This window comes from Myodes glareolus, chromosome 3 (genome assembly GCF_982192425.1).
Source record: "Myodes glareolus chromosome 3, mMyoGla1.1, whole genome shotgun sequence".
In the NCBI taxonomy this organism is placed as follows: domain Eukaryota; kingdom Metazoa; phylum Chordata; class Mammalia; order Rodentia; family Cricetidae; genus Myodes; species Myodes glareolus.
Window position 1 is genome coordinate 84,561,208 of NC_142028.1, and position 19,937 is coordinate 84,581,144.

The 19,937-nt window shown below is 50.7% G+C and overlaps 1 protein-coding gene across 2 annotated transcripts; it reads right to left on the reverse strand.

The window, feature by feature from the left end:
- Window positions 1-4,099: 4,099 nt before the first annotated feature.
- Window positions 4,100-19,839, reverse strand: Ldlrad1 (low density lipoprotein receptor class A domain containing 1). 2 transcript variants are annotated; one of them, XM_085686361.2, is made up of 7 exons: window positions 16,287-19,839; window positions 13,372-13,467; window positions 12,987-13,041; window positions 10,546-10,671; window positions 7,629-7,766; window positions 6,171-6,299; window positions 4,100-4,397 (listed from the first exon to the last, which is right to left on the reverse strand). In XM_085686361.2, exons 1-7 carry the CDS (start codon window positions 16,305-16,307, stop codon window positions 4,249-4,251), a joined length of 714 nt encoding a protein of 237 aa, XP_085542487.2. In that variant the 5' UTR covers window positions 16,308-19,839; the 3' UTR covers window positions 4,100-4,248. The 2 variants fall into 2 exon arrangements, with proteins under 2 accessions (XP_085542487.2, XP_085542488.2); XM_085686362.2 differs by lacking the exon at window positions 10,546-10,671.
- Between the last annotated feature and the right edge of the window lie 98 nt (window positions 19,840-19,937).

Below are 19,937 nucleotides of genomic sequence, written 5' to 3' on the forward strand. Positions count from 1 at the left end.
AGTTCTGGAATTAGTGTGGCGTCAGAACCCCATGCCGGTCACCAGACAATGCAGCCAATCCCTGTCCTCTCTGGGAGGCAGTGTCCTCTGTTGTCCAAAGCCTGCCTGAGCCTCTTGCTGGCTCTAGCCAATGTGGTTCTGTGAGCTCAAGGATGAAAGCAGAGCCCCGGCAAACAGAGATGGCGAACAGCTAACCCAGAGCAGATTTCAACCCAAGCCCTGGGGCCCAGCTGGAGCCACTTTAAGTTCCATTCATCTAGCCCTTCGTGTTTGCACAGCAAAGAACCTGTTGTCTTTAGAGCCTTGATCTTGGGGCTGGGGCCAGGGAGGCGGGGCCAGGGCAAATATTGGCATTGGCTGCTGAGCTGTCTCTTCTGGCTGTTCTGCGGCCTGGCGCCAGGGGCGGGTCAGCTTGGCCCAGGCCCCAGGCCTGTATCTTCCTGGAATATCTTACAGAGGATTGTTTGGGTGGTGGCTATGGCACCTTCTCCTTTATGAAGGGAAGGACCAATAAACAAGAAAGGAAGCAGCCACCTCCGGCACATGTTCTGTGGTGCCTGCCAGGTTCCAGTTTCCCACCTGGCTGAGAGAGCAAGGTTTCAGGAGGGTTACAGCAGCCTCTGGACTAGGGCCTGAGAACCTGGAACCCCTGGCTCTTGAAAGCTGTGTGGTTTTAGGCAAGCAACTCCATCTCTCTGTGCCTCTGGGCAGTGTGAACAACTGGGCAGTGTGAATCCAGGAGTCTCGGTCAGGTGGAGATAGAGTGAGAATGTTGAGATAGGCTGATAGGGGCTTTCAGGAGCGGCAGTGACAGGGTGAGATGCTCACAGACCCCCACCACTGATGCTCAGGAGAGCCACAGGTCCATCTGGGCACCCCAGTCTTCTGCATGAACCTGTACAAATGTACCTCCTCTCAGTGAGCCTGCACAGTAGCCAGGGCTGATCCTTATTCCCCAGGCTGCTTTAAAGTCCTCTTCACATGAAGAAATCCAATGTAATCTTCCTCTGAAAACAAGCTGTGGCCTGAAGCCATGACTCTTCTCCAAAGCCAGCCCCTAGGCTGCTCTGCACATTCCAGGCACTAAGCCTACCATGCTCCTCCAGAAGCCAGTTACAGACGGCCCTGCCCATGCCCTGCTCCTGCCAACACCCACCCGTCCACCTTTCCCTGCCTCCTACCGGGCTGCGTCCTCTCCAAGGCCCTGCTGGGGCCCCCATTTGGATTGGTCAGCCTCCACAGATCTCCTGAGATGGCACAACAGTGACGGGGGTCCACAAATGTCACGCTACCCCATCTGCTTTGTCCTCCATGCCACGGTGTTCAGCAAGCTGCATGCTTCTTTCTGACAGGTTTTAATTAATTTATTGTGTGTGGTGCATGTGTGCATGAGTGTATGTGTGTGTATTTGTATGTGTGTGTCCATCCGTGCATGCACATATGGAGGCCAGAAGTTGACATGGGGTGTCTTCATTAATCATTCTCCACCTTATTTATATTTCCACTTATTTTATTTTTTTGGGGGGGGCTGTGTGGACGCACATGTCAGCAGAGGACCAGTCCCTTCTGTCTCTCTTTGTTTGTTCCCTCCTTGTGGGGCCTAGGAATCAAACCCGCATTATCGGGCTTGGCAGCAGGAGCCTTTTCCTGCTGAGCCATCTCACCATAACTCTACCTTCCCTGAGAAAGGGTCTCCCACTGAGCCAGAGTTCATCAGGTCGACTGACGGCCAGTCAGTCCCCAGGGCCTGCCTGTCTCTGCACACATCTGCCACCCAACACCTGCCCTGCATGTGACTGCCGAAAACCAAGCCCAGGACATCCTACTTCCACAGGAAGCCCTTAACTCACTACCTCCTGAGACACCAAAAGACAGATTTTATTTTATTTTATTTTATTTTATTTTATTTTATTTTATTTTGTTTTTCGAGACAGGGTTTCTCTGTGTAGCCATGGCTGTCCCAGACCAGACTGGCTTTAAACTCGGAGATTCGCCTATCTCTGCCTCCTGAGTGTTGTTATTGGAGGCATGTGCCACCACTGTCTGCCACTCTTAAAGCAGCCCACATTCCTGACTTAATCTCCCCTGTGTCATCCCCCGGCCTGCGGGATGAACTGAGACACTGGGTGTATTGATCCAACCCTCTGCCCGCTACTGTGTCTGCCCCCCACCCCCCATATGAAAATCTAATGATTCATTTTCGAAGGTGACTTGAGCCAACTGAGGCCCAGCATAAACTGAACAGAAGATGCTGGCCCTCTGCTGATGCCTGCTACTCTTCATACCCTTACCCAAACTCTGCTAAGCTACGCCCACATCCATACTACAAGTTTAGAATAGAAAATTACTCATAGCCAAGCTTACCTGAACACATCTGATAAGCCTTAAAATAAACAGGATATAAAACAGATGAACACGTGCAAGGTTTTTGTTGAGAAAAAGACATATGCAAAGGCGAGAGGGGCAGGTGGGACCTCGATGGCTGAGGAACTGTGCCCTCCCGATTAGTCACAAAAGGGAGGGAGGGTCATGCATTAGGGTTTATAGACACTCTCTGTACGCACGGGGCAAACCTGCCATTCTGGGTTGGGTTGATGCCTTACAAGATTATAAACTAAATTGATTTTCTTTTGCTCTTCTGAGTTTCTGGAATTCTTATGAAGTGACGATCTTTTCTTTCCATATATGCCCGTGCTTTGGCCACCCCAGCCTGTTGGACTGTCCATGGTTGAGGAGAACCGTCACAGGCTCACCTGTGCTAAGCATGGAATGCCCTTCCTCCTAAAGACAGCCCCTACCTTCTGCCGAGAAACCCAACTGAAGGGTCAAGCTGAGGCTAACCATCCCTCAAGCAGGATCACTGGGGCCCAGCATTCCCTGCTGTCTCACTCATCCCTGCATGGTGCAACGTGGGCTTCCCACAAGGCCTCACACTGCTCACGGGCTGGGACCCAGGCCTCTTTTCTGGGGGCTCAACTCCCAACTTTGTTCAGAAATGGCTGAATGAATGCACAAATTAGTGGAAGAATGAATGAATGGCCAGAGCTCACCGACTCCTTGGGTGCCATTTTCAAACCTTGTAAGACCCTAACATAGAAAATCAGTTTTATTAGCTTCTAGTGGGCTACCTCTGTGTCTTTCAATGGGGCCCTTCCATAGCCAGACCCCAAATCTCTCTTTCAGGATTAGGAAAAGTTACTTTTGATCCCTCAAGCTACCTTTTTTTTTTTTTTTTTTTTTGAGACAGCGTCTCTCTGTGTAATAGCTCTGGCTGTCCTGAATCTCACTCTGTAGACCAGACTGGCTCCTTGTACTCATAGAGATCTACCTACCTGCCTGTTCCTCCGAGTACTGGGATTAAAAGCACGCACCACTACCGCCCAGTCAAGCTACCTCTTTAATACCCATCCCCTCTACACAGGCCCCCCACCCCCCGCCAATGTGTGAGAAAGGCGCTAAGGTTAGAGTTCCACAGACTGACTTTAAGTCCCAGTTCCAGCGTCAATCCTGGGCAAGTCATTCCCTGGGCCTCAATTTCCTTATCTGTCTAATGAGTACATCCATCCTTGCCTGCCTAGGCACTATGAAGCTAGAAGGAATGCAGGGGGATGGCTCACTCTGGCTTCAGGACCAAAATATAAACCCGCAGGTGAGTGTGGGGTGCAGCGGGGCCAAGGTTGAAGGCACGGATCTTCTCTCCAGGCCCCCCATTCTACAGTCACAAGCCTCCAGGAGACTGGGGAGCTAGAGGAATACCATGTACAGTCCCACGTGGTCAGCTGGGGGCTGCTGGTGAGTTGAACAACATGCTACAGTGGCCTTGGAGCTCAGCAGTTCTGTCTCAGGCACCAAATGGATGGTAAATGTGTGTGCTTCCTTTTCTATCCATGGGAGCTAAATGCCTCTGCTTGACATTTAAGTCACACATTTATTTGTCTGTCTCGCCAAACGGTGATAAGACTGGGACCTTCAGGCCCGCCCTGGAGCCAAGGAGCATAAAATGATGGCGGCAGACTCACCTCATTGCTAGAAGCTGTCTAACACGGCAGAGAGCTCCTTGTTAGCGGAGGTGCTCAAGTAGAGGCTGAGACACTAGAAATGAGAAAGCTAATTCCTGTTTAGAGACAATGGGGAGATGTCACTGGATGACGTCAAAGGCTCCTTCCTGCCCTTGTGGTCTAGGGTTTGATGCTCTGGTGAAAGGTTCCTGGTGCCAGCTTCCACGCTGCGATGCGGAGGGAGGCTCTCTCAGGGTCCGGAACAGGCGTACTCGTCTGACCAATCAGAGCAGTGCTGCACATGGTCCCGGCACAGAACCCTGGGGATACAGCTGCAGTACTTGAAGACGATCGGAGTGCAGCGCCACCAGCCGGGGCCACACGGCGGGCACGCGGTTACTGGGGAGACAAGAGCCAAAGGAAGAAGCAGCTGCTGGTCCTGGGCTCTGCATACACTAGGGCACTCTTGCTCCGCAACATGCCATAGCTCATGCAGCCGTAGGCCATCTAGTGCGGGGCGACTGTGTGCCCGATCTCTCTGCAGCAGAGATTTGAGCGGCACCACTCATAGGCTGTGAGACCTGCTCGCCCTGTCTGAGCCTCAGTTTCCTTCCATCTGCTCAGTTGTTGAGTAAAAGAAACAAGGCAGAGCTCAGACATTAATGAACACGTAGATCCCACTTCCCCCAGCTCAGCTTCCGGCTTCACCCTGATTCCTGCCTTGGATGCCCTGGGGTCCCTCACTCTTCTGTCTTCTACCCTGTGCCAGTGGCTCCAGCATTCCTCTGCACACACCATCCCTGACTATTGGCCCTGTTCTCAATGGCTCCTCTTGGGAAGCCTTTTCTTAGAAGTCCGTGGATTCCTCCAGGGCCCTGGCACAGGCCTCCCTCAACAGTGATCAGAACATGTCTGTTGATTTAACACTGTGGATAGAATGTGTGTACCTGTGTGTACACACAGACATATCACACATGGATGGATGCATGTACTTACATATGTGTTTATATATGGTCTACAGTGTCTTCCTTGATTGCTCTTCACCTTTTGTCTTTTGAGACAGGGTCTCAAACTGGCCTTCAACTCCTCAACTCTACAGCCAAAGACGACCTTGCAGTTCTGATCCTCCTGCCTCTGCTCTCAGAGTACTGGCATTACAGAAATGGACCACCGTGCCTCACTTATGTGGTGCTGGACATCAGCCCCGGTCTTCATGCACACTGACCAGGCAATCTATCAACTGAGCTGTGTCTTCAGCGCCCTACCTTAAGACTTCTTAATTCCATGTATTTGTTGGGTGTACACGTGTACCTGACTCATGGTCAGTGCTCCCTTTCCAGAACGTGAGTCCTAGGGATAGAATTTGGTCCCTAGTGCTGTGCAGCAAGCACTTTGCAGAGCACCTCCCTGTCCTGGGGAAAGGCTCTAAGGAGGGCTAGGGCACCTCCCTGTCCTGAGGAAGGCTCTCAGGAGGGCTAGGGCACCTCCCTGACCTGGGGAAAGGCTCTAAGGAGGGCTAGGGCACCTCCCTGTCCTGAGGAAGGCTCTCAGGAGAGCTAGGGCACCTCCCTGTCCTGGGGAAGGGCTCTAAGGAGGGCTAGGGCACCTCCCTGTCCTGAGGAAGGCTCTCAGGAGGGCTAGGGCACCTCCCTGTCCTGGGGAAGGCTCTCAGGAGGGCTAGGGCACCTCCCTGTCCTGGGGAAAGGCTCTAAGGAGGGCTAGGGCACCTCCCTGTCCTGAGGAAGGCTCTCAGGAGGGCTAGGGCACCTCCCTGTCCTGGGGAAGGCTCGAAGGAGGGCTAGGGCACCTCCCTGTCCTGGGGAAAGGCTCGAAGGAGGGCTAGGGCACCTCCCTGTCCTGGGGAAAGGCTCGAAGGAGGGCTAGGGCACCTCCCTGCCCTGTCTAAGGAGGGCTAAAGCAGGCTCCGGACTCCACTCCACATCCGCTTCCTATGGGTACTGCTCCCTTCTTGAGGCTTGGGATTGCCCAACTATGAATTGGGGCCACGAGTCCTGCCCTGCCCTTCTCACAGGGTTGCTGGGAGGGGCCCAGGACAGAAGGCTGGAATCCAACAAGGGCAGTGTCTGCTCAGTCCCCCTCTGTGCCCTAGTGTCCAGCCAGCATCCTGGAGGCAAGTCCCTCTGCCCCGGCCACCCGTGCCCAGACCCCCACCTGGGCTCAGTTCGTCTGAGCAGTCCCCACAGTTGTTAATGCCATCACATCTCTGGTCCGAGTAGATCCAGGAGGCTGAGTCTCCACAGTGGGCCAGGAGGAAGCTGGGGAGGCTCTGGGGCACATCTCCTGGAGAGGGGCGAGAGGGGCAAGACACAGTTCACTTCTGACCACAGTACCTCAGCCATCGGCCATCTGCAGCAGGATCGCTCTATCCACCCAGGCAGGCAGTGCAGCCAGGGTCTCCCCATCCATTCTGGAAAGGGCGCAGGAGGTCTTCCAGGAAGGAGGTCGGGCCCAAGGAGTAGAATGTTCCTGCTCTGTGTACCTTCTGCCGGGTGGCAAGAGGCCCGGAGAGCATCTTCATTCCCTGCCTAGCCCTTAAATCCTCACCCTCAGGCTTCCGTATGTCCCCACCCTCAGCATCGCATGTGCCACCACTGCAGAAGTCCCCCTTGCCATCCTTGTTAGTCCTCCACCTTCAACCCAGGGTCAAGTTCCTTTCCGCCAGGAAGCCTTGTCTCATCAGGATGTAACACGCAGAACCCAGATTCCTTACACTGGGCCCCAGAGTTCCCAAGTGGCTTCTACGTGAGGTGATAGTGCACAGAGAGACCGAAATTCTCACAGACCTGGGATAGCCTCATGTAGCGAATGCCCCGGCCTAGGAGCATTTAAGCAGGGGCCGGGTAGACCCTGTTGGGCTTGCTGGAGCGGCACTCGGGATGGGAGCTGCAGTGTGGACCAGGTGACCTTTTTGTTGCTGAGAAAAGTCTCACATAGCCCAGGTTGTAGTGTAACCAAGGAGGACCTGAACTCCTGATCCTCCTGCATCCTCCCAAGTGGTGAGCTTACAGTGTGTACCAGCACTCTTGGATTTGAGCTAAACAATTCCTTAGAGTCCCAACGCCTGCCTCCAGCTCACAGCTTTCTCCCTGCTGTGGGTCTCCTCGCTCATTCATGTTTTCATGTTTATTCCACGCAGCCAGGCTCCTCGCTCCTAAAAGCAGGCGCATTAAGGCATGGGGCCTTCTGATTCATTCATTCACTTGCAGAATTCACGGCAAGTCATTCTGAATACTCTCGTTCCATATACTGGAACAGACAGCCACAGAGGCAGTCATAACCTGATGGAGGTGGTCGACGGGATGCTGGTGTGACTAGGGTCAAGACAGGGAGGCGAGGGTCGGTAGGAGCCAAAAGAAGAGCTGCTGACTCCACCAGCAGGACTCAGGGAAGGCTCCCGGGAAGAGGCAGCTTGTGAACTCTGCCTTGAAGGATGGCCGCAGATGCTGAGGAGGGAGAGGACGGTGAAGGATCCCTCAGTGTACAGCAGGAGGTCTTGTCGAGGCCTGGGAACTGGGACGCAGAGGTGGGGCCTGAGAACGCTTGACGGGGCTGTGAGCAGAGAAAAGCGGCTGTGGGGATGAACAGGGAACGGAACCGAAGGGTACTCACGGCACAAGCTTTCATCCTCATCCTCACCGTGGGGACAGGTGCGAACGCCGTCACACACCCCGTGGGCCGGGATGCAGTGCCTTCGGTCATGGCATAAGAAGCCCGTCCTGTTGGTCAGTGTCACACAGGACTGGGTCTCTGTAGGGGCAAGAGAGGCCCTGGAGTAAAGGTGATGCTCATAAAGGCAGCCTTGAGTGGGGCAAGGTGGACCCTGCACAGGGTCCCCCAGTGAGCCCTTTTGAGTTCCGGGAGGGCCTGGTCAGGGAGCGGGGAGGCCCTCAACTCCATGGCATCTCTAGGGTTGAGGCTGCTACTCTGCCACTGCCACATCATGGCAGGAACAGGTGACTTGACCCCCCTGGGTCCTTTGCCTACAAAATCAGTGTCAGAGCCTAGCCCCAGGAGTATGTGGAATGTCAGAGACATCACGAGAGTTCTAGACACCGTGGATCGCACAGTGTGCAGAGCAGTTCACTCACTGGTGTGGTCACGCAAGAAGCATTGAGGGCAGTGTGCCTTCATTCACGTGGCCTTAATGGTGGATCTCCTGGAACCAGTTTAGCTTGTTGCAAATTGTATGTCTGTGGTGATTGGGGACAAAATGTCACAATCCCGGGGCTGGAGAGATGGCTCAGAGGTTAAGAGCACTGGCTGATTTTCCGGAGATCCTGAGTTCAATTCCCAGCAACCACATGGTGGCTCACAACCATCTGTAATGAGATCCGGTGCCCTCTTCTGGTCTGCAGGCATGCAAGGAGGCTGAACAGTGTGTATACAATAAATAAATAAATCTTTAAAAAAAATGTCACAATCCCTTGCATAGGACCAAACTAGTCCCTCTGAATGTGGGTGACAGTTGCATGGCTGGGGCAGACTGAGGGATCACTGGAATTGGCACCAGGATTTATCCCTACTGCTTGTACTGGCTTTTTGGGAACCTATTCTCTTTGGATGGTTCAGCCTAGATATAGTAGGGAGGGCCTTGAACCTTCCCCAAAGCAATGTGCCTTACCATCTCTGAGGAGTGGATGGGGGGTGGGGTGGGGTGATAAGGGGAGGGAATGGGAGTGGTAACTGGGATTGGGTATGTATAATGAAAAAAAGAGAGTGTGTTCTCTTCTTTAAAATAAATAGATAAATAAAAAGAAAGAAAAAAATCACCTAAAAAAGAAAAAGAATAAGTCTCCGTGTATTTAATTGGGAGCTGGATGGTGGGTACCCAAAGAGTAAAGAGTCAAAACAAACAAACAAACAAACCACCCAACAACATATGGGCATTTACACACACATACATGAACACAAGCAGACAAACATCTGCCTTCCCACGGACACTCACACACACGTGTGCACAAGCAGGCAGGCACCTGCACACACATCTGCCTGCCCATGGGCACTCACACACACACATACACAGTCAGGCATCTGCATGCACACAGGCACCGATGCACATAAGCTTGCACACATGCACACACGCTTGCTCACACAGGCCCATGACTGCAGCTCCCCCCCTTCTGCATTGTCAGGTGGAATGCTGTGATTTTACCCTTCCTTGTCATCCTTACAGTGAACCTGCCTGGCTATGGAGCCATATCTCAGAAAGCAAGGAAGAAGGATGGGACAGTCCCACCCCTTGGTTCCTGGAACATGGCCACCCTCCCAAGTGCAGATTTTAAGGTCCTGGGTACCTGACCCCATCCACTCATGTCCACTGTCCTCTTGTCTTTCCTTCTCCTTAGCTTCCCACCCCAGGGCCTCCATACATGCTGTTCCCTAGGCCTGGGATGCTGTTCCTGACACCCTCTTCTAAACAAGCTCCATTTCCCTTCCCACCTCAGGTCTCTTCACTCCTCACGGTGCTTCCCACCCTAAGTCTCACCACGCTGATTGGATGAGAACCTTGGTTCCAGACTCCTGATCCCTCAGTAGGCCTGCGTTTGAGCGTTTATTGGATCAAGCCCATATGGCTCCCTAAACTGCTCGCTGAGGGTGGGGGTTGCATTGGGTGGTTCACTACTGCAGCCAGACTGCAGGAAAGTTCTGAACACAACCTGGTCTGTGGCTGAGAGCACCACCCAGGGTGGTCAGTCGAGGGGAATAGGAAGTGCACCGGCTGTGGGGGCTGACGAAACTCCTGGGCCAGCTGAGGGGTCAGAGAGAGTCAGGATCACTCAGTAGTGCATGTGGGCGGCTGGAGAGATGGCTCAGTGCTTAAAAGCACTTGTTGCTCTTCCAGAGGACCTAGGTTCAATTCCCAGCACCCACCTGGAGGCTCACAACCATCTGTTAACTACAGTTCTAGGAGGCCTGACATCATCTTCTGTCCTTCCTGGGCACCAGGCACACATGTGGTGTACAGACATACATGCAGGCAGAACACCCATATACATAAAAATAAATTTTGGAAATTAATAGTAAAAGCCAGCAGTAGTGGGGTGCACCTTTAATCCCAGAACTCGGGAGGCAGAGGCAGACAGATCTCTGTGAGTTAGAGGCCTGTAAGTTTGAGGCAAGCCTGGTCTACAGAGTGAGTTCCAGGACAGCCAGGGCCATTATACAGAGAGACCTTGTCTTGAAAAACAATAAATAAATGGATTTTTTTTTTGTGGGGAGTTGCGAGACAGGGTTTCTCTGTAGCTTTTGGAGCCTGCCCTGGAACTAAGTTTGTAGACCAGGCTGGCCTCGAACTTACTGAGATCCGCCTGTCTCTGCCTCCCGAGTGCTGGGATTAAAGGTGTGCGCCACCACTGCCTGGCAGAAATGGAAAATCTTGAAATGACGCACGCCAAGGATGTGTGAAAGGCCTCTCAGCCTGGTGTCCACACATGCACAGGATCTGTTCGCACCTTCAGGGAGAAGCCAGGCTGGACTAGGGCTCCCAGCTTCCCCAGCCTCCATGTCTCCCTCTTGCCACCCTGACCTGGTCCGTGGGGTGGACGTCCGAGGATGGTGGCCACGACAAGCAAGGCAGCAAGCATGGCCATTAGTAGCAGCAGGGAGGCCGAGAGGCAGGCCCCACGGCGTGAGCAGCAGAAGGGGCCACAGTCTGTGGAGGGAAAGACAGTGAAGAGGCACAGCGGTCCCCTCAGGACCGGACCCCCAGAACCCCACCCAGCACTGCAGGCAGCCCTCCCTCGTCAGAAAGCATTAGGGCTAGAGAAAGCACTCCTAAGCCCTCCGTGACACTCTGGTCCTGCCTGCCCTCCACCTTCACCAAGTGCCATCACTGGCTAGCCTCTGCTCCACAGAGGCTGTCTCCCCTTCCCATCCTTCCCAGTCTATCCTCATGACCGGGGGGATAGGACAGTAGACATCTATGAGCCCAGTCTGTACCATGAGAGAAATGACCACAGCTTCATCCCAGCCGTTATTTCTTTATTTCTGTGGATGACAAACAGGGGCTCAAAGAAACAAAGGCCCCAGCCACCCTGTGCTGGACTAAGGCATGATACCTGTCTGATGCCCAAGCCCAGACCTTATGCACAATTCCAACCTAAAATCTGTCCTAGTGCTGTCCAGAATGTTACCCGGAGTCCAGTTCGAGCTCCATCAGTTTCTAGCTGGGCCACACAGTGAGACGCCTCACTTCCTTGTGCCTCAGTGGTACCATGATGGTTTCTGTAGTTTGCTGGTTTGTTGAATGCTTACCCTAAAACAGCAGATGCTATTGTGCACCTGCCATGTGCCAAGCTCTTGTCAGGGCACTGTAGAAACAGCAGTAATGGGAGTAGCTGGCAGATGTCCCCACACTCTAGAACTGCGCTTGGTTCCCCTAATACCTTTTTGTTTTGTTTTGTAAGACAGAGTCTCACTATATATCTCTGGCTATCCTGGAACTCACTATGTAAACCAGGCTGGCCTCAAACTCAGAGATATCTGTCTGCCTTCACCTCCCAAGTGTTGGAATTAATGGCGTCAAACACTATGACTGGCTTAACTCCCCTAATTCTTGCTTGTTTGTGCAAACGAAGCAAAGCAGCTTTATCAGGGACCTCCTGGACGCCTTGTTCTGCAGAAGGCATGAGAGTAGCTTTCCTTGCCTTCACGGCTACACTTGGAGAGTCAGACATCGTAGAACGAGGATGGAGCCGGTCCATAGCTCTCCCTGGTCCCGTGTGTGTGCAAACCAGAGATACAGAAGACAAGGGAAAGATTCTGATTTGAGTCATTTAATTCACGGCACTCAAGTTTCCAGTCACCCGAGCTTGCAGTGTCACATGCCAGGCTGGCTAGGGAAGTGTGGACCAGGCTCTGAGGAGCTTTGGGTGATGCAGGGGCCTCGGGAGAAGCAGCTGACTTATAAGGTGGGGCAGGGCAGAGACCTCCCAGAGAGAGCAGGCTTTCCAGGCAGAGGGGGTGGGAGGAGAGGCTGGTGGGTGGCTAGTGAAGATGAAGGCAGGAGGGTGTGGGCTGGTAGAGGAGACAGCAGCAGGCCGACAGGAAGCACACCGGACATCAGAACCTATAATCCTACAGCCCTAGTTTGTGGTCAACAAGCACAGGGTAAACTTGGGTCGCCAGGGAGATTGTGTTTAAACTGGGCAGGAGAGGCTTCTGTCCAGCCAAGTGGCTGCTCCTCAAATATTTGTGCAGTATACATTGTGTGCAAGGTGGGGTTGCAGGCAGGACTGGAACGGCAGGCAGAGATGCCCACTTTAAAGCCAGAAATTCCTTAGCTGCTACCCACTCGAATAAAGGAAGAAAAGTCACAACTACTGCCAGCCGCACCGAATGACAACTTGGAAATAGCCACCAGCATGGAGCACAGAAAGTCCTGAGGCTTAGCCACCTCCTTTTCAAAGCTATATTAGCTTGACCCAATTACCCAATCTCTGTTAGCTTCAGCTGCCTCTAGCACCTGACTCACCAGGGCTGTCCTGAAACCAAGGTCTGCGATTCCAGGCAACCAAGGCAGCTTCTTCAGAGTCATTCTTGGCATCTACCCTTTTCCTCCTTGCTTAATGGAGGGCCAAAATGGGGCCCAGTGAGACATTCCGTATGTTTGTACCCCTTCCTTATCTCATGAAGGTCCTGGCCACACAGGAATAGGGGAACCATAATAGGTAAAAATGTGTGGTGCTAATCTACTCTATCCTAAGATCAACAGAGCCACCCAGATCAAATTGATATGGAGGTCCTTGGTGTTACAGACTCAGTGTGGTGGCCTAGAAGGAAAAAAGCACATAGTACCCACTCAGAAAATGCTGGTAGCTGGAGAGAATGAACAGTTCTATCCAGCAAGTGGCTGTCTGTATGACTGGGCAGGTTGGGGGCAGACAACATCACCATCTACACTGGGACAGGGTGCCGTTCCTGGGGCGGACCTGCAGCACGCAGCCTGACTTCCACCTCTGTTCTTACCTTCTCCTCCAGGGCGGCCTTTCCCTCCAGCAGCAGAGTTGATCTCGGCATCCCCCTGCCCAAGAGACCAGAAGCAGACTGGGCAAACCGCGGGTCTCCACAGCCCAGACTCATTCTGCCTGCTTCATGTTTCCACACTTTTCACCTGAGCGGTGGGCGACTTCTACCCAGTACCTGCTCCTCCTTTGTTCTTCTATTGACTCAGGCAGTTCCTCCTACGGACAATGCCAGAAACCCCTGGGCTTCTGTCTGCCTATTAGCACTCTTGATTCTCACTTGCAGTGAATCTCCAGGGCAGATGAATGTGGCAGGTGAATGGTACCCCCTTCCCAGAGCCCTTTTCACCCCAAGGCTGACCCCTAGTTCAGGCTCCGGTAGCTTTTACCTGGGGGAAGATCTTGTTTGAGGCTCCAACACTCATGTCCAGGAACTGGGGTAAAGAAAGCTCAGTGTAGGTCCTCTGCCTGGTCACCAAGGGCAGCTGGGGGGAGGAGGGAGGGACAAGAAAAGGCTTTGCCAAGGCTTTTCCCTCCCCTATGACACTCCCCTCCCAGGCTACCGCCCCGGTGGGGAAGGAAAGGGCAGGGGTACCCTCTTCTACCAAGCCTTTCCCGGGGTTGTGGTTGGACAGTGATACCCTGAGGTTGGAATTCTCACCCCATCACACAGATGGCAAGTTGGTGTTTCCGAAAGGGAGAGAGGGCTTGGTGCCTTAGTCGCACTGTGAGTGGAGGAATTGAGCCGGGCCTTAGCACACTTAGCACACCTCGACATAAACTAAAGATACTACCTAGATTCTTTTTTCTGCCAACTATAGTCTACTAGTAGAGGCTATGTGGAACATAATTTCAGAAGATGCTGTGGTCAGGGTCTGCTTGATTAATAATGTCTGCCATGGATGTCAGAGTAGAGAGTAGAGCACATTCCTGGACCAATACATGCCTTTTAGTCTTTGATTTCCATCGACTTTCAATTTTTCAGTGTCCTTTGTATTTATTTATTGCTGTTATTCTGTTATTTAGTTTATTTATTTCTGTTACTCTTGTTTTTTTAGTTTATTTATTTCTGTTAATCTTTTTTTTTTTAAGTATATAGTCCAGGATGGTTTCAGATTCATGGTAATCCTCCTGCCTCAGCCTCCCAAGGACTGCAATGACAGGCTATCACACTAGTGTTGGTGTTCCTTTATTAGAACACTCCTCATGTTGTTCAATGCGTCCTCCCTTGGACTCCTTCAGTGCAGGTGTAGCCATGTCAGGTTGTCTCTCTAGGGCTCTGCTGTGACCAGGAACCCCTGAAGGAAGGGCAGCAGGGGTCCTACACACCATTCCAGTATATATGCATGTTCACATATATACTAGAGTCCCACTGTAGGCAGCTGGGACATCTTGGACTAGGCAAACCCATTCCTCAGTCCTTGACATTCCCGGATCTTCCAGCAGCTGCTGGTCTGGTCATGTGGGGATGGTTTTGTTACTAATCCACCCACTACTCCAATGTTACAGTTTTCTGAGCACTTACTTCATCACCCACTGTGCGGCATGCTTTCTGTAAGTTAACCCATCTCGTCTTCTTCATTATGAGACAGGCTATCCATCTCCATTTTTCAGATGAGGAAACTGAGGTCTATTCAGGCCCGTGTCACTTCAGCCCAGACATGATCCTGGTAGCCCTACCATTCACTGCTGGTCCTGTTAAACATACATGAAGATTTTCTTCTCTGGTGGGTAGCTTGTTCATGCAGGCTGCTCACTTTTAATAAGTGCTTTTTTTCCTTATTGATTTATAGGTCTTTCTGTTTTGTGTGAACATATTTTTATTAGGGCTCCACCACACATAATCACAGCATCACTTGACAACGGCACAATTACTCAGGATACAAAAGGCAGTCTCTGACACAGCTGGGGCTCTGAGGCAGTGGAGTGCAGTCTTGTTCCAGGTGGATCCCTTCTTCCCATAGTTGAGGTGCAGGCTGTTGGGATGGGTGGGTGGCCAGCCTGGAATGTGACTCAAGCAGGTTGAGTTCAGAATAGGAAGCCCCGCCTTATCCCGGGGCAAGCAGCTTATCTCAATTATCTGTGAAACCAGTGAAGGTTGGACCCTAGGGCCAGATCACAGACCTCACAGAAATGCTTGCTGAAGACCTCCAGGCTGTTGCTATTGGACTCTGGGGAGGTCAGAAACGTGGATGTCCATGGTGCTGCAGAGGTAGGGTAGAGGCCAGCGTAGAGCTAGCAGACAGATGATTTTGAAGCTCTGTAAAGTGATATTCTCAGAACCTCTGTGAATCTGCGAGTCCTATGGCAACTGGACAGCTACTGCTTTGGCTGTGGATTCCGCCCATCACCCCCCTCCCTTTTTTTTTGTGTGTGTGTGTGTGTGTGTGTGTGCCACACTTGTGCAGAGTCCAGAAAGAGCTGCCATCCCCTGGAGTTATAGGTTGCCATGAGATGCCCGACATGGGTAGTGGGAACTGAACGTCCTCTGCAAGAGCAGCAAGTACTCTTAACCAGAGACCATCTCTCCAGCCCCTTTGTTCTTTCTTTAAAAAAAGTTATTTGTGTGTATGAGTGTTCTGTCTGCATGTATGTTTGCCTGTGTACCATGTGTGTGCCTGGTACCTACAAAGGCAAGATGACGGTTCCTTTTTTAAGAGGCGGGGGACTCACCTTGAATTTATAGTAAATTCACCTGCCTCAGCTCCCTTATGGTGAAGTAACAGACATGAGCCACCAACCCTGATCTGAGCAGCCTGTCATATGGGCTGTAAACCCCTCTGCTAGCCTATGCCTGGTCACTTGCTTGAGGGATTCTGCAGGTTCCCTCTATCTTTTTAAATCTGTCTCCCTTCCTGAAACCTTTGTAGCACTCCTCCTTCTGGTCTTACTTTTCCTGGCATTCCTTAGCTTCTGTCCACAGCTTGCTGAAGGCAGGAGAGACCCACTGGACATGGGATGCCTGGCCTGCATCAGACAGACCTGGTTTTCCTTCTGACTAACAAGGTGCTAAGGAGACATATAGTAATCTCCCCAAGCCTCAGTTGTTGCATCGGGAGAATGGGGTAAGAACAAGAGTTGTGGGCAAATGAGTAAGTCCACCCTCTGGGTTCTGAGTGTCTCCATCTGCTTCCAGTCACAGAGACATTCTTGAGAGTTGGGGCATAGAATTGAAGCATCTAAACTAAATGGGCAGCCCAATTACAGGGGCCAGAAGCCGGGGAGAGCTGTATCTAGCTGTCTAGAAAAGTGGCCCAATCCCTAGTTCAGCATTCATCGCTCCCCAGGATGCTGCTTTCCACACCTTGGGACTGCAGCAGTTCATCTCCCCCGAGACTGCACCAAGACGGAGAGGGCCATCTATCTGCTTTCCTTACAGGGATGTCAGGATTCCTCAGCCAAAGAGCTCAGCTGGGAGAGCGTTATGGTTCTGTAGGTACATAGAAGACTGTTACGATGGTGTCAACAAACAAACCCTCCAGTGGATTACCTAATTAGATATTTGCTTAATTCAGACGTTAAAGTCCACCCGCCTGAGCATTATGAACTCAAGTGACATGGCGTTGCAGGGAGCGTGACACGGTGCACCTACAGGGAGCATCGCCATGAGCTGCTGCTCAAATCTTCCTTTCTACTCAAGTCCTCCATTCCTGCTAACCCTGCAAACAGTCCGGGTCCAGAGAGCACACACAGAAGCAAGAAGTCGATCCACCAACCTGGACTGAGCAAGCAAACAGAAACAACTTATCTTAACATGTCAAAGAAAACTCAGACAACCAGAGGTTAGGTGAATGTGGCTAGGGAAAAAGTTAACTCAATGGTCACTGGATTTTAACTGAAGACTAGCAGGCCTGTGACATCATCACCAGCAGAGCCCGCGTTGCTGTAGATGTTTTAAACATGACTTAAAAAAAATGCTTTCGATGTTTTGTGTGAACAAAAGCATACACAATACTACATCAAAGTCTTGAAAATATTTTGATAAACATTTAATTTTAAGTTTCCTTGCAATCCTTCATATTTAGTTTTATGCATTTGAAAACATAATTCTGAGAAGGGTTTCCATAGTCTTCCTAAGATCTGCAAAAATGTCTGTGGAACAGAAAAAGGTTATGAATTCCTGCTCTAGAGAACTGAGCAGACGAGGACCTGAGTTTGGATCTCCGGCACCTACATAAAAAGTAGGGCGTGGTGCCTACCATAGGCCTGCAGTTCCAGTGCAGGGAGGCAGCAAAGAAGCGGGAGGACTTCGGGGTTCAGCCGGCCAGCTTAGACACCTTGCTGTGCTCCAGTTCCAGTGAGACTCTGTGTAAATCTTATATGGAATGCAATAGAGGACACTGATGTTGACGTCTGCCTCCCACACATGGATTACACCGGGAAGTACACACATGCATGCATTTGCAAAAAAAAAAAAAAAATTCCCTGTTCTAAATGAGTCAGTCACTAAGAGGACAGACAGGGCACTTAGCAGAGAAACACATGGAAATAGCTTTGATAATTAGGAATTTCAAGTAAGGTAGGAACCGTGCCTCAGAAGTCACTATTATACAATGTCCAAAGCCATACTAACTGTACAAGTCAGGTTTCCACAGAAGACAACACAGTTAGTTCCCAGTGTCTCGGCCTTTATCGCAGGTCACACCTCAACTCCAGACTAACGTAGAACAAATAGTCAAGGAAAGATTAAAAAGGTAATTGGAGCTGATGGTACTCAAATAGGACAACAGGACACTTAGCAACGGGAACCCTGGGAGACGGACTCAGCAGCTGAGGGCAAGCTGCCCTGTGGCTGTGGAACTGAAAAGACAGTGGTAAAGCAGACTGGAAATGCGGCTTGAAAACTCAGCTCAACAGCAAACAGTTCCATGGTTGGGATCTGTGCTTCAGTCTTTTGTTTGTCTGGTACCACCTAGAGCAGTGGTTCTCACCCTTCCTAATACCGTGACCCTTCAATACAGTGCCTCTAGCTGTGGTGACCCAACCGTAACATTATTGCATTGCTACTTTCTAACTGTAATTTTGCTACTATTAAGAGTCGTAATGTAAATATCTGATATTTGACTCCCAAGGGGGTCTTGACCCACAGGTTAAGAATCACTGACTTACTCTCAAGACGCATTAAAGCTTTACTGCAAAAGTAAAAAAATAAAAAAATTTAAAAAAAGTAAAAAAATAAAAATAAATAAAAAAAATAAAAAAATTAAAAAAAAAAGTAAAAAAAAAAAAAAAAGAATCACTGACTTAGATTGTGACCATGGTGTAGGGTCCTAGATTTCGAACACCACTCAGGGGAAGAATGGCTAAGTAAAGAGAACTGGATTGTAGGCCACTTAGGCAGGAAGATTTGGTTCAAAACTAGACTGAGCTACACAGTGAGACGTCTTCAGAAAACCAAGGGCTAGCCTGGAGCTCCGTGGTAGAACTGATACCTAATATGAGTAAGGCCTTGGGTTTGGTCTACAGTACAAACCAACAATGGAGCTAAGATACGGCTGCCTCCGCATTTGCTCTCATTCCCCAGGTTACTCCACACAGCTGTCTACGAGTCATTCTGTGAACACTGCGACCCTGAGGTTTAGTTCCTTTGCAAAGACTCTCCACCATGCCCGGGAGGAAGGCTTAAGGAGGTCTTCCTATTACTCCTAGCTATGGCACGCATGAACAACCTGCAGTCCCTGACTTCTCGTCTCCCAGCTGAAGCATATCGTACCCACTGCTGGGAGCACTGCTCTCTGTATCTTTCCTGACTTCCCCACTTCCTCCCAGGACCACTGATTCTTCCACGTGCTCTCACGGTTCTCCAAGCTCAGATATGAAATGTTCCCACAAAAGGCTCATGTGTTAGGACCTGGCCCATGGCCTTCTGTCTTCCAAATCTAGATAGACTATCTTAAAAATACAAAGTCTTACCTGCTTAGCTGTCAACTGCATTTTCTTTTGACTTATAGAAATCTGACAGACAATTCAGCAGCCAGAGTGAGCGTGAGCACTCTAGTGAAAGACGGCATCACTGCAGCCTCCGCCCCGGCTCTGAGATCAAGGATGGTGGTTAGCAAAGGGACTTAACACTTCCCAGTGTGATGACACAGAACCACACTAAGATTTTGTGTATGACAGTATCTGATATTGTCCTTGTTTTAAATCTCTATAACCAGGGAGTGGTGAACTGGCTCAGCAGTTAGGAACACTGGCTGTTCTTCAAGAGGACTGGAGTTTGAGTACTAGCACCCACATGACAGCTCACAACTGTCTGCAAATCCAGTCTTGAGGGATCTGATATTCTCTTCTCACTTCTGTGGGCAGCAGGCACACAAGTGTGTACATATATACAGGCAAAACACCTACAGACATAAAATAAATACCTAAAAAAATAGTAAATCTCTATCACTGTTGGGAAAGGAAGAGTAATAATGCTAGATTATACCAAGTCAAATCTATACTTAACTTGTATCACAAGAGAATATTTATACTATTAAAATGTCATTTTCTCTAAAAATATCTTGATGCTACTTTAAAGAAGACAAAAACTCCTTTGGAAAAATTCTTTCAACTCCAACATGTGCAAAACCCACATGAAATGGGACCTCAGGAGAGGTTACTGAGGGACCAAAGCACTAGTTCGTAGGCCCGACAACTTGCGTTTGTCATTTGAGTTCCTAGCGTTCATATGAAAAAGCTGAATAAGCTGGAAGCTCTCACGCCAGCCCGCCTGGGGTGCACAGTACAACAGGAAATATACAAGGACAGGACCCGCTTCAACCTGACCAGGGAAGGAACTGACTCCTGGACGCCGTCCTGACCTCCAGACACAAGCTGTGGCATGCAAATGGCCCCTCCCATCCTCCACTTTAAAAACCACATCAGATGCCACTTCTGAGAAGGTCATTTTTGCTTCAACCCCAGCCATCAACCTGCCATAGAGCAGCAGATACACAGAGGTCTCTGGGCTGGG